Genomic DNA, 15,733 nt, shown 5'->3' with positions numbered 1-15,733 from the left:
GCTTAAGTTGGCAAGGGCCAGTAGGAGTGGTGTTCATCATGCTGTCCTCTGCTCCCTTCACGGAGGTTAACATCTTCCAGCACTTCCTATGTTTTGTTCTTCAATTATTGTGATGAGTGAATTTTAAAGAATAGTCAATTTAAGAATTCCATCTGTTGTTATGCCAAATGAATGTACGTTTTTCCTTGAGTAGTTGTTAATTTTGCAGGTGGTTGTTTTCATCTTATGGTTATTTGGAAGAAACACAGTGGCTACAAACTCTAGTTTCAATTTTTTTATACTTTTTCTTTTTCTCTTATTTAGGTTTTTCACTTGCTGCAGTCATACTTAGAATCAAAACAGCTCGTTAGTTCAGACTTTCAGCAGGGACTGGGTGACATCATTACCTGTATAGGAACCAAATTGTGGTTGGCTAAAAGGTAAGATAAAACACAACATATCTATCTATGTTTATACACACAGGTTACTAGCATATGGAGGTCTTGCCTGATGTTTGATTTTTTTAAATTATTTTTTATTTTGGCAAGGTAGACAGACTTATTTCTCTAGAAACATGTAAAATTTAGATGCCTTATTAGTTTGCTCTATTGTTTTTTTGGGTTTTTTGTTTTTTTTTTTTCCCGAAAAAAAACAAGGATGAAAAAGCCCAAGTATACTTTACCTGTGTGCATTACTGTTTTTCAGTCTTATCTTAGTTGAACCTCTGGTAAATTTATAGTCCAGACATTAAAAAAAAAAGTGTGAATGAAAATGCCACCAGAAGCAGCCTTTTTGAGGATGAATGTTGCTTCTGGGCTAAGAAAAAAATGCCACATATATGAGGTTTTTATGTTACTGTTTTCTCTGACTTTGACCTTTACAGAAAAGTAGGAGAAAAATGTCATGGCAATTGTTGAAACAATCAAAAGTTTTTAGCTGCCCACAAACAATCCAAGATAGTTTTGGAAACATTTTCCTTAGGTTTCTGTAAAAGGATCTTCAGATGACCTATATACTGCAATCAACAAACTCCTTTTTTCTTCTCCCTCTCTCTCTTTTTCATCTACTTGATCTCATCAATTGGTTTTGAAAATTCCTGCCTGAATCGGTTGTGGACAGAGAGCACAAGACCTTGCCTAGATCAGTAATTGGGTAAAATATTCTAGAGTATGGTTTACAACAGTGGAGGGAGGTCACCAATGAAGTCTGTGGGGATCTCTGATAAAACCTATGTTGCTTTGTGATCATCAAAAGCAAAATCATAAGGGATTTGGAGAAGGGAGATGACTAGTGGGGTGAGGAAGTCTTCCGCCAGTGTTAACTGAGTTGGGGGTAATCAAGATACAATTGATCTTTGAGAATTACAGAATTCCTGAGAGAGTGAGTGTGATAATACGGCAATTAAACTTGGTGGAAATAATTGTGAAATTATGCACATGAATAAAGCAGTCTGGACTTTACTTGGGAAAAGAGTGGTTGGCTGAGCAGATTTTTTGTTTGAAAAAAATCACCCAAGAGGGGAGAGGGCAAATACCATAAAAAAATGCAGAAAAAAACAGAAAACACACTTATGTTTGTCTGTTAATCTGTGTTGTATATTTGAATATTGTGTGAATCCCACAGATGACAGAAATGAAGAACAGTAAAAAGACTGACAGTAAGTACAGAAATATTTCTAGATGGGGAATGACTAAATAGACTGATATTTTTTTAGCCTGGAAAAGGGACAACTGAGGGATGACATGGGAAAAAACAGATTAATGCTATGAATCAAATGGAAAGGGGACAGGTAACTAGTATCCCTTGCAGTACAAGGTGGTAAATTTAAAAGGAACAAAATAATGTAGGTTTTAATGTAATTTTAGTTTAGCTGTGGAACCCCATGATACAAGATACTGTTGTTTTTAAACCATCTGAATTTTTAACAAATGATTGAACAGAGTCATGGAAGAAAAGCCCAGTAAGGTTACTGAGTATGTAGATAATCACAGTTGGCTCAAGAAATTCTTCGGCAACCTTGAAGGTTGAGAGAGAGGTTTTGGCAAGTGTCACTGTTCTTGCACTTCCCTTTCCTGTGCATCGGCTCTCTGCCCCAGTTGGAAACATCATGGTGGATTTGGTGGACCTTTTGACTTGACTCAGCATAAGCATTTTTAAGTCTTTGAATGAGAATGGTAATTTACTTAAGTAAATTAAATCCAGTGATACTGTTATAAAGAAAAAAAAAAACAACACAAAAACCCCCAAAACAAATGCCAGAAGCCAAAATCAGTAGAAAGATACTAGTGCTAAGTAATTCAAACGTCTTTCTCCTGCAGCAAATATGTATGGGCCAGGCTTTATTCATTACAGATTTTAAATAAATCTATGTTTTCAAAGTATTTTTTCACAACTGGTCTTTTTAATACATCAGTCATATTAGCGCTGACTTCTTTTCTGTTATTATTATCTCCAGAAAGGAAATGCTTTCAGGCTGTCTCTAAGAAATCCTGGTACATGATATTGGTATTTGCCTGAAAAGATGTATTTTCTCTTTCACTTGCCTGTAAAAAGCCACAGCTATATGTGCTAATACTAACCCTCTGCCAGTAGCACGTTTTCATTTTGTGATTTTGTTGTAGCCTTCTTTTCATATTCATGCGCTCTCCATTATGCAGTTAATGCTATACATAAAGTTTTTAAATGTCTTTCTCCTCAGATCGTAAAATTTTATATTATGAGCATACAGGTTTGCAACACTAAGTTAAGGCATTGTGTTTTTTACAGACATAAATTCTTTTTGCAAATTTCTAATATACTTTATCATTCTCTATGAGCCCATAAAACCGTACGTCCTTAGGCACACTTTGAGCTAAGGTGTGTTTTCTTTTTTCTTACTCTTTTTTTAGAAAAAGGGAAAAAAAAAGTCTAGAAAAAGCAAGTAAAATATCCATGAAATGTTTGGTAGCCAAATTTGGTAACCAAATACGCTTTAAACTTAAGACTACAATAAATGATAAAGCTGAAAAAAATTGCTTGCCTCCTGACTTTCTGCTTGAGATAAATGTGTTCAGTGTGGTGTGATTTAAAAACAAAACAAACAAACAAAAACCCCAACAAACAACCCAAACAAACAAAGATATTGAAATAGATGGCATTTTCCGTCAGTTTTAGTTTCCCATGTTCAGTGTGCAGCTTTACAGCCGTTCTGTGATGAACGGTGGGGTTGGGGCATTTTGTTGTTTTTCTTTCTCTTTTTCTTGTTTTAAAGGAGTTTTGGGAGGTTGCTTGGCAACCGAGTTGTGAAACTCGGTAAGTCCATCTGTGCAGCTTTCTGGATGTTGGGAGAGCACATCAGGAAAACAGCGCTTCATTCATGCCCTGTTGTTGGACTTCTTGCTGGTCACTGTCAGAGAGGGTGGCGGCTGGCTGGATCCTCGGTCCGTGTACAGTCATTCTTACCTTCTTTCTGTTCAGGCAGAGAGAAGTGAGTACCCCAGAGAAAAATTAAGGAATCTCCATCTGTTTCTTCTGCGTTTTTCATAAGGAGATAATTTAGCATGTCACCGATACTGCAGTGCAGTGATTGTTTGAAGAGGAGCTATTTGAGGCCCTCACTATTAATCTTAAATGGGTAAAAAAAGTTAAAATAACAGGAAAACGATTTGTGAATTTGGGAAATAGGGAATTATTTCCAAACATCAGTCTTCATTCACATTTCTGTGGTAGTTCTGTAAAGTGCTTGCTGGTGTTCTTTCAAATACATACTTCCCTTGTACTATAGAACAAACTTCTCTGAGAAACTTGAATTACAAAATTTAAAATTGCCTAAGTAGTTCATAAAAATGAGGCTCAATTGTCGTGTGTATATATATGTGGGAAAGATTATCGTTCTTCAGCTGTTTGCTGAACTGGGTGGGGGGTTTTGTTTGGGTTTTTGGGTTGTTGGTGTGGTTTTTTTCATGTTTTCAGAGTCAGAATGTAGTTGCCATTCATCAAAATATAATGGTGTAGAATAGCTCAAGAAACTTGCACATTCCCTGTAATATACTAATCTCTTCTCCCTCCTCCACTCCCCCACCTGATTTTGCTTTAGAGAATAAAATAATGGCTCACATTCCCCAAACTGAATTTCATAAAACATTCACTTTTTCAGCTGGTATTTTCTGTCTGTTGTGAAGGCAGGCTTCTCACGATAGTGGGACATGGTTACTTTTTCTCCTTTGTAGCATATATTAAAATATCAGAAGAAAAAATCTTTCCTCCACCTTCCTTGTTTTGGTGCTTGGTTGTTTTGGTTTTTTTACATCCTCAAAATGCTAACTTTTTTGAGTATTCAAAAGTAGCATTTCCATTTTTGATGTTTTGGTGAATGAGACCTGCCTTCCATTCACTTCTGAAGGTGATGTTTGAAACTTTTCACTTCGCTTGCAGGTTTATACTTCATTTGGTGTTTTTTATTTTGTTTTAAATACGCTTGCTTGTTAATCTAAAGTGGTTTGGTAATGTTACTGCTTCTCCCCAACCCCAAACCAGTGTTAGTTTCTTGTGTTTTTTGCAAGTACGGAAGATGCAGGGAGAACAGAAATTAAAAAATACGTAAAATCCGCTTTGTTGGAGAACTGAGGTGATGGAATGAAGTGATGGAAATGCATCTGGTGAAAGCTTTAAAAAAAAAAATCAATATATCAAGTTAAGCCTTAGAAAAGAGTTCAAAGCTCTTTCATATGAATTAAAAAAAAAATAAAGTAGTTTTTAGCTCGACTGTATACCAAGGAATTACAAGACTAAATCTAGATGCCTTCCGCTTCATAAATGCAGAAAGCTAAAAGAGCAGCCTTTGGAGCTGGTAATTTGTTGTACAGAAGGCCCGGAAATATCTGTCTTGTTTCATTTGTAGCCTTTGGCATGGCTAAGTATTGGTATTGGAAAATTTGTGAAATCACGTCATTGCACAGCTTTGCTGTAGGATGCTGTCTTCCAGTGCTTTTAGTTTGATTTTTTTTTTTTTTCCGCCTTCCTTCTTACTGGAGACCACAGGAGGGGGAAAAAGACTTTGAGGTTCTGCCAGAAGTCAAATAACATACTCTGCTAACCTCTAGCCATGTGCCATTTCTTAGCTGAGAGCTTGTCCGCACTGGGAAAGTTTACTTCTAAGAAGGCTGCTTTCTTGAAACTAACTTGTGTGGAACAGCCTTGTATAAAACCAACTGGCTTTGCATTTTGCAGAGAGTCACTTGTTGGTCTGGAATGGAGGGCCTGCGGTGTGTGCACTTAGCTTTATAACCCAAATATCCCGTGCCCTGGGGTGCTGCTGCTTAGCTCTCTGCTTTATGGATAGGACTGTTAAACATACGAATGGGTCCTGATGTAAGGGCACAAGATTGAAGCTCACACAACAAATACAGGCAAAAGTTATTCAGGCTCAGGCTCAAAGCCACATTCATTGTCCACTGAGATCCTTGCTGCTCAGTTTTCTCCAGGCTGACTCTAGGATGACCCAGCTATAACTGCTTTGAATGAGGGACATTGCATGGGCGTTTTATAACAGTTAATGGCCATGGCACTCCATCAAGTAGCGTCCCTTTTCTCCCCCTGCTTTTGGCAGCACTATTTGGGTGACAACAGGCAGGCAACCAGTCTGAGATCCTTCCTAGAAGGAAATTCATGTGAGGTGCACTTAGGCCATCTGTGTGGAAAGCAGGAATGTGGCCCCGCTGTGGTTTCAGGCCGTCATGGCTCAAAGAGTGTAACCTAAATATGCCCTTATTGTTCTCATTGTCCCTTAGGAGAGAGAGCGGTAATTTCTAGTGAGCAGGCTATTAAAGACAAAACAGTGTTTTGTGCTCTTTATGGTGGCTCTCTGGAAGTTTCCAGAGGCACATGCAGGCCGATCTAGATACTGGTTCAAGATGCACATGAACACTCTGCAGCTTTGCAAGTAGCCTCTGTGGGATTTTTGGAAGCGGGGCATTATTTGGAAGCTTTTTGTACTTTCAAAACAGCAAGAAGACAACAACTAATGAGAATGTAAGATCATCCTCCTGGCAGAGTGGTCCTTCTCTTCAGATAGTTCCCTTGCCGCTTCCTCTTTCACTGCATCAAGACAAACCTTCTTGTCCTTCCAAGGCCATGTCTGCCTTTAGCATCTTCCTGTTTTCTAACTTTTCCACTTTTTCATTTCTGCCTTTAAAACCTACACATTGAGAAGTGCAGTTAATTGCTTTTGTTTGTTAGTGGTCTGTATGCATTATACATCTGTGTTCAAAAATTGAAAATAGTTTTAAAGACTGAGCCTGGCTCTGTGGAAGTCTATCTACTAGGTTTCAAATTGAAAAGCTAACTTTCTGTCAGCTAGGCTAGAGCAATAATTCATGTGTGTGCTCTTACATACACAAAACATCAAGGGAAAATTTTTTTGTCCCGTTCCAGCTGAAAGCAAAGAATGCCAGTATGAACAGTCACTGCACATCAGATGCACAGTGGTAATTTATTAATCTGCACTTACTGACCCATGAGCCTAATTTAGCCTGGTTTCATCTTTGCTTTTGAGCGCAGAGTCATAACAGTTACGTCATTGTTCATGAATGTATTTTTGGAGGCATTCATTTAAATCTTACGTGCTTTTATCAGGCTAATTCCAGTTTCTGTGTTGCTCTTAAGTCCATTCTTTCACCAGTTTTGATAACGGTATCCTTAACGCTGCTACAAATTGTTTATTTAGGCAGTTGGTGATTGCTTGGTTTGGAACACTTGCTTTGGGTATCAGTAGAGATATTTAAACTTCAGACTGAAGTTTAAGATGTACTTTGCCTAAGATAAAACATTTGTTGGTTCACAGTTACACTCCTAACTCAACTATGAACATTGAGGGAATATTATGAATTGAATAAGGTGGTTTAGGATGTGTTCCCTCCATAAGTGCAACATTCAGAGTACACAGAAACCATGTGTTGCGGGTTTTGGACATAAATCCTCTCTCATATCTGAAAACGCTTTCCAATAAATAAACGAAATAGCTTTCTAGCTTGCCTCTTTGTAGGCGAAACCCCTGATGTTAATTGTGTAAAATTCATTAAATTTGCGGATGGGATTAGTTTGACCTCTTAAGTTTTTTAGGATGCTGCTAAGGGATCACATGCGGTTCTCATTAAAAGAACAAGGAAGAGAACAGATAGGATTATTTTATGAATCCGGTATGCTAAAAACAACACTAACAAAACACAACCTTTCAGTATCATTCACCAAGGACAGCCAGAGCACAAATTAATTTTTCTTAATAGCTGAAACTCAGGATGTTCTTGGTGGTATCACAATGAAAAAATAATTTGTGTAGCTTCTTTTTGAAGCAATAAATTCTCTGTCTTTACCAGGGAAACTAACAGCAATATAATAATCTGGCTTTGGTGGTGGTAGAAAAACTTAAATCAGCAGACGAGTAACTCTTCCTATCGAGAAGATGCTTGCTATAACGCAGGGTGAGCTGGTCTTATAGAATGGGCAAGCCAGGGGGACCGTGTACATGGTAATTACTCCAAGAAGATCTCAACAAAACCAAGTGGGCAAGCAGATCCGCTGTTACGAGATGATTGTATTTCTATGCGGGTGTTCCTGCACTTCCAGGAACTCAGCAAGGATTACTTGGTAGTGTAGGCTTCATTATTATTTTTTTTAAATGCTTTCCATTAAATGTAGGTCTGTTGGCCGAGATGTTCACCGATGTGCTGGTTTTGTATTACATGGTTAAAAATGCTATGGACAAAGTTTAATAATTAAATCCATTATTAATATCTCCTCAAAAAGACAAGAGGAAGGCTGTGCATGTTGATTCAGTGCTGCAGATGGGGGCTTTGAGAGGAAATATATTAAAATATGAAGGCTGCCTTGCAAATATACCCCAAAAAACCCTCAGTCTCTAGAATACTGCGGAATTTGAAAGCTAATAAACAAAACAATGAAAGATTTAATCTTTTAATTAGCTGCTCATTGTATGTGTAGATGTGATTTCCAATAAGCTTTCACTTTCCAGATCTCTGCAAGTAAAATGTGGTCAGTGCAAGGCCAGCTTGGCCCAGTTCATCAGCAACGCTCCAAGGATAAAACTCCCTATGGATAGCCCCCTAAGGATTATGTAGAATTGACTGTATCAAGACTCAAACACCACAGAAGATGCACTGCTTGGTGCATTTAGAAGATATTTTAGCTGATACAATTGCAGGTCACATATCAGAAGAATTTGGCCACCAGAAGAAAGACTACTTTGCAGAGATTTGCCATTCTTCAGGAAGGAGTAAGCTGGAAGCTGATAGGGAGTGAAAGATACACTGTAAACCTAAAATGTAGTTTTCAGTGTGCCAGCCTGAAGAGCTGAGATTATGGAAGACAAAGGCAGACTGGGAAACTCAGAATAGGAAGTTGCATGGACCCCGTCCCCAAGTACCAGCTGGCATTAGGACGTGTTGGACTTAATCCGGATTCTTCCCTGTGTTTATCCTAGAGCTAAAGGTGAAATTCCAGCCTTAGTTGTATGTAAAATGTTGACTCATCAGAAATGTTTTTAAAGTTCAGAAATACAAGGATTTGTGGAAAGGCTTTTGCAATAGCATCCTGTGTATTCGCTAGAATATGATGTCTAGGAAACCAATTTGATTTATCGGTTAGAAGAAAAAACCTCACGTAATATTGGTGGATAGAAAGTAGGAGAATTCAGTGTTTAAATTCAACACCAGCAGGTGGATTTATTTTCTGCCAGCTAAAGTATAAAATTTAATAGATGTTGCTGAGGGGATTTTTTTGACAACATGTTGTTTAAACGGAAGAATGGGGTGATGTTTAGCTATTACAAGTTTTCTTTTTCTCTTAATATGAAGCTCTTCCTAAAATACTATTGATAAGTTTAATCCTGTGAAAAGATCTTCCTTCCAAGAATTTTAGGCTTTTTTCAGCCTTTCCAAATGTTTCAGAAACATAAAGCATTACAGTAAGAGTGACTTTTTCATTAAAGATCAGAGAAGGAGCAGGCAGTTCATTTAATTAATTGATCACTTTGGAAATGGAAATGAAAACAGTCATGCAAGTCATAAGGACGATTCTCTTCTTGTTTGCAGCTATGAATTGGCCTTTGAAAGAGTTGCCCTTGTAAAGCTTGCCAGCACTGGTTTCTTTACCCTGACGCTTAAGAGTGTGTCGTGAACTTTTTGGACAAAATACATGGTTTTATAGGTGGCTTTGTAAGTTGTGTAATTTTGACTAGAGTTCTACATGAGCTTGATTCATGAGCCAAATCTTGTCATCAATTTTTAAAGATTGGGGCTGAGAGTAACCAATTTGAGTGTGTAGATTAGAAGCAGCTAACAGTCATTTAAACACTGCACTGTACTCTGGAAAAAAATGTTGGCTGACATACTGTGTAGTTATATATTGTTTTACTGTGACCAAAACTGTGATGTACATGTTACATATTATGAGGAGAAAAATCACTTTTGTTAGTTATTAAATGAAGTTATATTCCAGTTTGAGAAATGAGATTAGCTTTTTTTCATAAAGCAGCACTGGCTCAAAGATTTGAAATCCTTCAGACTCTTCTAAGAGCTTGGAGACTGCAAAACACAGAGCTTTTCTGAGACCTTTTACCAAAATTTTGGTTTTGCTATCCCTAAGATAGCTAACTACAGTAAGAAACCTATAGCTAAACTAATTCACGAGAGATATGTTTAAGGTTTTTATTTAATAGACATTGATTGGCAGGTTGCACTTGAAATTTGTTAAGTGCTAATTGAGAGTTTGAGCAAATACGCTTTGATTTTTATGTTGTTAAATGTTTAGTAAACATCATAAGTTGCTGTATGTTTATAGTGCTTGTTCTGCTAATAGTTTTGCAACATCTGTTTCCTAATGAGGAAAAATATGAGAGAAATAAACTACCTCTTTGGAAAACATTGAATTTCTATTGACTAGAATAACCAAAACCTAATGTTATAATCATTAACACGAACAGCTTTGATTTCATAATCAGTGACTTGTATCTGTCTCATTTATGTAACAAATGCAATATATTACTGTTGTTGTTGTTCATCTCTAAGTGAGGTGATGCTCTTTTGGAAAAAGAGGAATGATCCAGGAGAAAATAGTTGTCATTTTTTTAAGTCGTCTGACTTACTGTCATTGAAACTTATGGGTTTGAAAAGAGAATAAGAATCTGCAAAAGCTGTGCGTTAAAATTCTTTGGTACTTGCTCTATGTTACAGGTGTGTTGGCATCCTTGTTTATAAATAGAAATCTGAATGGTTATAAATGGTATCCTGTAATGAGTAGAAATGCTATTTAAGGGCCCCTGCAGTCCTTAGTGGTTAGAGGAGTGAGAGATTGTATGTTTAGTTTCTTTAAATCTTTTTCCCAGTGTTCTGACAGAATTGAGGCCAAATGTGCGAGCTTTCCATGTTCTTTGCTTCTTGTTGTTTCCCTTGGAAGGGGAGGTAATTTGCTCTGTAATTCATTAACGTTGATCTTCTTTAACATAAACAGTAATATAAGAGAAACTGAATTTTAGAAGTTAAGCCATGTGTTCCTGATAGAGTTGAAACCGTGTGTGTGAGCAGGGCACACAGGAGGTCTGTGACCACATATTGCTGATTTCTTCAATAAATGCCAGTTTGGTTTGCATCAGATCTGCCATCCAAGGTAAGCAAACCATTGAGTACCTTAAATTCAGCATGACTTAACTATAAAAGGTGAATCAGACTTTTAAAAAAATAATATTTGCAGAGCTCCAGACTGAGAGTCTAGGGTTGATTTTATGTTATGTAGACCTAAGCTGCAATCAGTGGTACTTAAAGGCAGTAAAGGCAGAACAGAAATCAAAGCGGTCCCAGCGCTACTGTAGGTAGCCAAAGCCAGCTGGAGCAAAACGCAGTGTTGCACGTGGGGCTTCTGAACCTGCCCAGGCTGATTTATATCTACAGAGAGGGAATATCTCCTGAAGGGTATGCTTCCTCATTCACCTACCAGGCAGTTCCTTGTTGAAAACAAATAGCTTATTGTTACTCCGGTCATAAAATAGTCTAGAAGTGCGTAACCTGGGCCTCTTCAAAGGCATTTGAACACAGGCCTGAGAATTTAGGAGGATTATTTAGTTCCATTAACCTTTTTCTCTTAAAAAAAAAAAAAAAAAAAAAATCTCTGGACTCTAACAGCTAACAAAAGGTTTCCTCCTGCCAGTGACTTCAAATCTTTTCTAATTTTATATTCATATATCAGAATTGGAAATGATATTACAAAGAAGTCTGACTACCCTATCCCCCATTACTTGTTCGGCGTTAATGGTAAGAAATTGCGTTTGGAAGATGCTATTTTCAGGATCTAATCCAGAAATCTGGTATAATTGTCACAATTAATAGTATGGAAACTGGCACCTGTGTTTTCAGATTTGTCTAGTCTTCAACACGCTTACCTAAAATAATAGTTTTAAAAAGACATTTTTTTCACCATACTGAAGATACTGTTAGGCTGGATCTTGACTTGTGTTTTTTCAGTCCCCTTGTATCTCCTGAAGAGTTTTGTGATGATCTGCTAGGGATACAGAGGCAGCCCCTGTCATTGTTTCATTCTCCTTGATTAAATGAGTAATATGTTTCTTCTGGGCCTTGTTCTTTCTAAGCAGTCATCATTTCCATCCCTGCCTGTGCTTCTAAAGGTTGCAGGTGTCTTCTTCCCCTTTGCCAGGCAGGTCGAGTCTGTGACGATGCTTACCTTTGACGTGTTATTCAGGGCAGACAGCTTTTGACCTCTCTTTGGTCAGATGTGTTGAAATATTCTGCAATATTGGTTGTTGGTGAAATTTAACTCACTGTTTGTCCGTGAACTGATTTTTATTTCCACCTGGACAGTCAACCTCCAAAGTACAACATCATGACGGAGTTCTGGAAACTGTGGGATAAGCTTCTAAGTGCAGTGAGATTCCTGGAGCAGGCTGGCTATAAACTCTGTATCCAAAGAGAAACAAAAAGCAATATGATGACCTTCTGAAAATTATGTTTTAATGCATCTGGGCATGGTATGTAGGGTGGCCATTGGGTCTTTGGTACCAGCTGTTTGACTTCAGAGATCTGCTGTTATTAAACCAACCTACTTGCTGATGTAGACAAAGCATTACTTTAATGAGGTATGGATCTCTGTGCTGACATCACTAGCCTGCTATTAGTGTATATGTGTGGTAGTATGAATATTGTTTTGATATCCATTTTATATTTCTGTCTGGACATACCCTTAGATATGAGAGTCCTTACCATCTCTAGCCCTGTCTTGTTCAGTGTCACATACAGTCTTATCATCTGGAATGAGTATATGATGTTCTTGTTTCCATTAATATCCAGGTTGGAAGGGAAATGAACTAATTTTTGGGTTTTGGACAAAAAAAGGAACGCTGTTCCAGATGCCTAGAGCTCCCGCCCTTGCTACTGCTGTGACTTTCTTGTTTGGAGGCAGATTTCCTCAAAGCTTGTTTATGAGAACACCACTTTATTTGAGTATCTGTGTTAAAAAAGAAACATCTTGTACTCTTCCCACTCTCATTGTTGAAGTTCTGCACGAACAGGTCATCTTAAATACTGCGCAGTGCATCATTTGAAACGTTCAGCATGTGATTTTTGGCTGTCAGGTCTGTTATGCAAATCACAGTTTGATTGTCTTCAAGACTGAGCTTTCTGCTACAGTCTGAACAACACTGAAATTTCTTGGTTTTGGAAAACTGAATTTCCTGTTGTGTCTGTCTGGCACATACGGCTGAGAATTCACTAGCATCACCAGAGCAATGGAGCCAGCCAAGAACAAACGTTTGGCATGTTTTATGCTAGAAAAGCCTCATTTCAAAATCAAAACATGCATGTGCGCATACTCAAAATGAAGTGGTAAATGCTTAAAAGCTGGACCAGAATAAAAAAACATGTCAGAATTGCTGTTGTCACTTCTTCAGTAAAGGTTGCATCAGCCATGTTTTTCCCAAGGCACAGTTTGTACATTGAAAATTTTCTTTCCAGTGAAATGACTGAATAATAAGTGGGTCCTTTTTCAAGGGAGCTGAAGCGCAGAACGCCCATTATGTTCCTCATCTTAACTGAAATCTGTCGTGGCTGCTTTCATCCATTTTATGAGGACTTGTGAGAGACCTCTTGGTTTCTTTTTCCTCTGTCTTTGAGTGATCTGTCACTCTTGTTGTCTTGTGTGTTGAGCTCCTAACCCTGTGAGTATTTCTTGGTGGTGTTTTGACACAGATTTGTGAAGAACAACTTGGGCAACAACTGGATGCTCAAGATACAGAAGAGAGGTCCGCTTCGTCAGGGTAGTTAGAAATTAAGTCTTCCTAATACAGTTTTTCAAAAATAGGCCATATTAAAATTGCTTTGGCTTCTTATGGTATCAGGTCTTACTGATGTGCATCTTCTCTGCAGGCAGGCTTTTAGCTCTTGTGCTTTAAGGCAAGTGGTAAGAGGCGAGCATGGAGAAGTTTTGGGAGGTTCATGGCTGCTTCACTTGTAAGAGTGTCTAAAAAGTCTCTGTTTATGCAAAAGGAGTAAAAACCTTTTCAAAAGAGTGATCCTGGCAGCATGTAGTCTGCTATGTGTTATATGGGTGCCTAATATTGAAGGCCATAAAAGAAAGCATTAGGGTTATTACAGGGTTTATTACTGAAGGTGAGAGCAGTGTTTCTGGTAAAAGTTGTCTTTTTTTAACAGGATCATAGGCTAACTCTCCATAGGCAAATACAGCTGCCAAACTTCTACACAAGAACCTCAGACCTTTCATTTTTATGTCATGATCACATAGCTTATTTGAAAAAGTTTTTTTCTTGAATTTTAAAGATGTTAGAGTTGAGAATGTTTGTTGGAACATTTTTAATTAACTATTTTTTGAAAGAGTTTCAAACGTCAAGATAAGCATACAAAGAAAATGCCAGATAAAATAAAAACGAGATACTGAACAGAATTAGTCATACTTTAAGCCTGTGCTGCTTGATTCTAAAAGTTTTTGGTTTCATCCAAGTCCCATTGGACTCATTGGAATAATTTCTGTGTTTTGAACTGGATTTCCTGTTTGTTCATGTATTAAGTTATATTTCCTGGATGAAATATACAGTGATAACAATATGAAGAAAAATGAAGATGTTAACCGAATTTTACTTTTCTAATTGGAGAGAAGATGTCTATCACTTGTGACTTGAAGAGGTAGGTCAGAAAGTAGCTCGTTACCAATTTGCATTATACACACAGAATCCCCAATATTGTTGTCTGGGAAAAAAATAATCTAATTTTAAAAACATACGTGCCTCTGTGGTCCTCATCAGAACAGTGAGAGCGCTATGGCCATTAAAAAGATGTTGTAGGTACCTTTCACGGGGAATTTTCTTTTATGAACTGTAACAATAAGACCTGAAGACTTACTTTTCTTAATGCATTTAGTTACACACATTATCTATACGCAAAACAAGGACACACCAGTGGCCAGGATTCATCCAATAATAATGAAATGTATAAACTGCGATTTGGTGGAATGGATGGAGGAAGGTTGTTGCCATTCTGCTACGGAGACTGCCATTCAGAATGGACCAGGAAGTGAAGCTTCGATAACTTGGCCTAATTATTTTGTATATCCAGTCTAATTTGATCAGTAGTTGATCTTCATTAATTAAGTAAAATAGACACACCAAGCTGGTGTGTTTCACTGCTGTTTCTGAGCATGGGTGTTATAAAGATTTAATCTTTAGTAATTTGATTTTTCTAGGACAAATCCTTGTTTGGTGACGAGAGCTGCCTGTCTTGATGTCCTTGTGATGCTGAGTACTCACCTGGGAAAGTTTCAAAAGCAAGGTAAGTCAAATGTACTGTTCTATAAATCAGGTGGAATATCTGTGGGCAAGTTTCTGAGCTCTGTTAAATATGGAAAAACAAAAATATATTACTTGTACTCTTGGTATCTACTGAATGCTGGAGTCCTTTAGCTGTTTTGTATAAACAGGCCATTTATTCTGCCTTCTGTAGAGCTTGTCCTGGGGATTGTTGATGAGGAGAATGAGATACATCTCCATGTCAAAGACTGAAGTGACGATCTTGCAGTATTCCTAATCCTGGAACTGTGTAACAACAAAAAAGATCCCCTCCAGTGTTCCAAAATGTTTTTCTGATCCAAGGTTCTAAATACGAACAAAATCCAAACTCTGGAATATTGCTACTTTTTTTTAACCTTTCCCGAAAGCTACGGAGATGTTCTCTCTTGAGTCACCTGAAAGTGTTTTAGAGAAACTGTTTTCTCATTTTAGAAGTTTTATAAGAAACAACTCTGACAGCTTCTTTAATTTTTTTTTATATTGATTCTTTATCACTGTGAAGTTTTTCAATGACTAGTCAGAATTATCAGTGGCTTTAATGATGCAGAGTGTTGTTTGCAACAATATAAAGCACACTGTAAACACTAAGGAAAACAAAGGAAGGGAAGAAGGGATACCCTTTCAAGTGTGACTGTGTATAGGCAGCTTTTGGTCAGCTGTAACTAGCTTCCTTGTGGGCCTGTTTTGTTCATTTCTTATGAACAAGTGAGTAATAAATTACCTTGTCAGTCCAGGAAGGCAATTAAAGAATAGTTCTTTCACTTCGTTAGAATTCTTAATGACTAATTCTAACACTGCGTTTGAGTCATGGGAACTGTTCTTTATTTCAGATAGTCTCATTTTGGGGGCTGTTCTTAATTTTAAAACCAATTCCTTTTGCTTTTTTGCTTAGACGTG

At 37.6% G+C, this 15,733-nt stretch overlaps 1 protein-coding gene across 7 annotated transcripts in view; it reads left to right on the top strand.

The window, feature by feature from the left end:
• Positions 1-15,733, top strand: part of THADA (THADA armadillo repeat containing) — a 168,429-nt gene that overhangs the window by 106,407 nt on the left and 46,289 nt on the right. For 4 of the 7 annotated variants that reach the window (XM_074579573.1, XM_074579572.1, XM_074579574.1 and 1 more), the window contains exons 30-32: positions 304-419; positions 3,230-3,445; positions 14,734-14,819. In XM_074579573.1, the coding sequence (XP_074435674.1) occupies positions 304-419; positions 3,230-3,445; positions 14,734-14,819 (418 nt within the window). Of the gene's footprint in view, positions 1-303; positions 729-3,229; positions 3,446-14,733; positions 14,820-15,733 lie in introns of those variants that run through there. The other 3 variants (XM_074579576.1, XM_074579575.1, XR_012586100.1) reach the window with 2 other exon arrangements.

The sequence above is a fragment of the Larus michahellis genome, chromosome 3, assembly GCF_964199755.1.
Source record: "Larus michahellis chromosome 3, bLarMic1.1, whole genome shotgun sequence".
Lineage (NCBI taxonomy): Eukaryota > Metazoa > Chordata > Aves > Charadriiformes > Laridae > Larus > Larus michahellis.
Note: the sequence above shows the minus strand (reverse complement) of the source record. Positions and strands in the feature narration are given on the sequence as shown.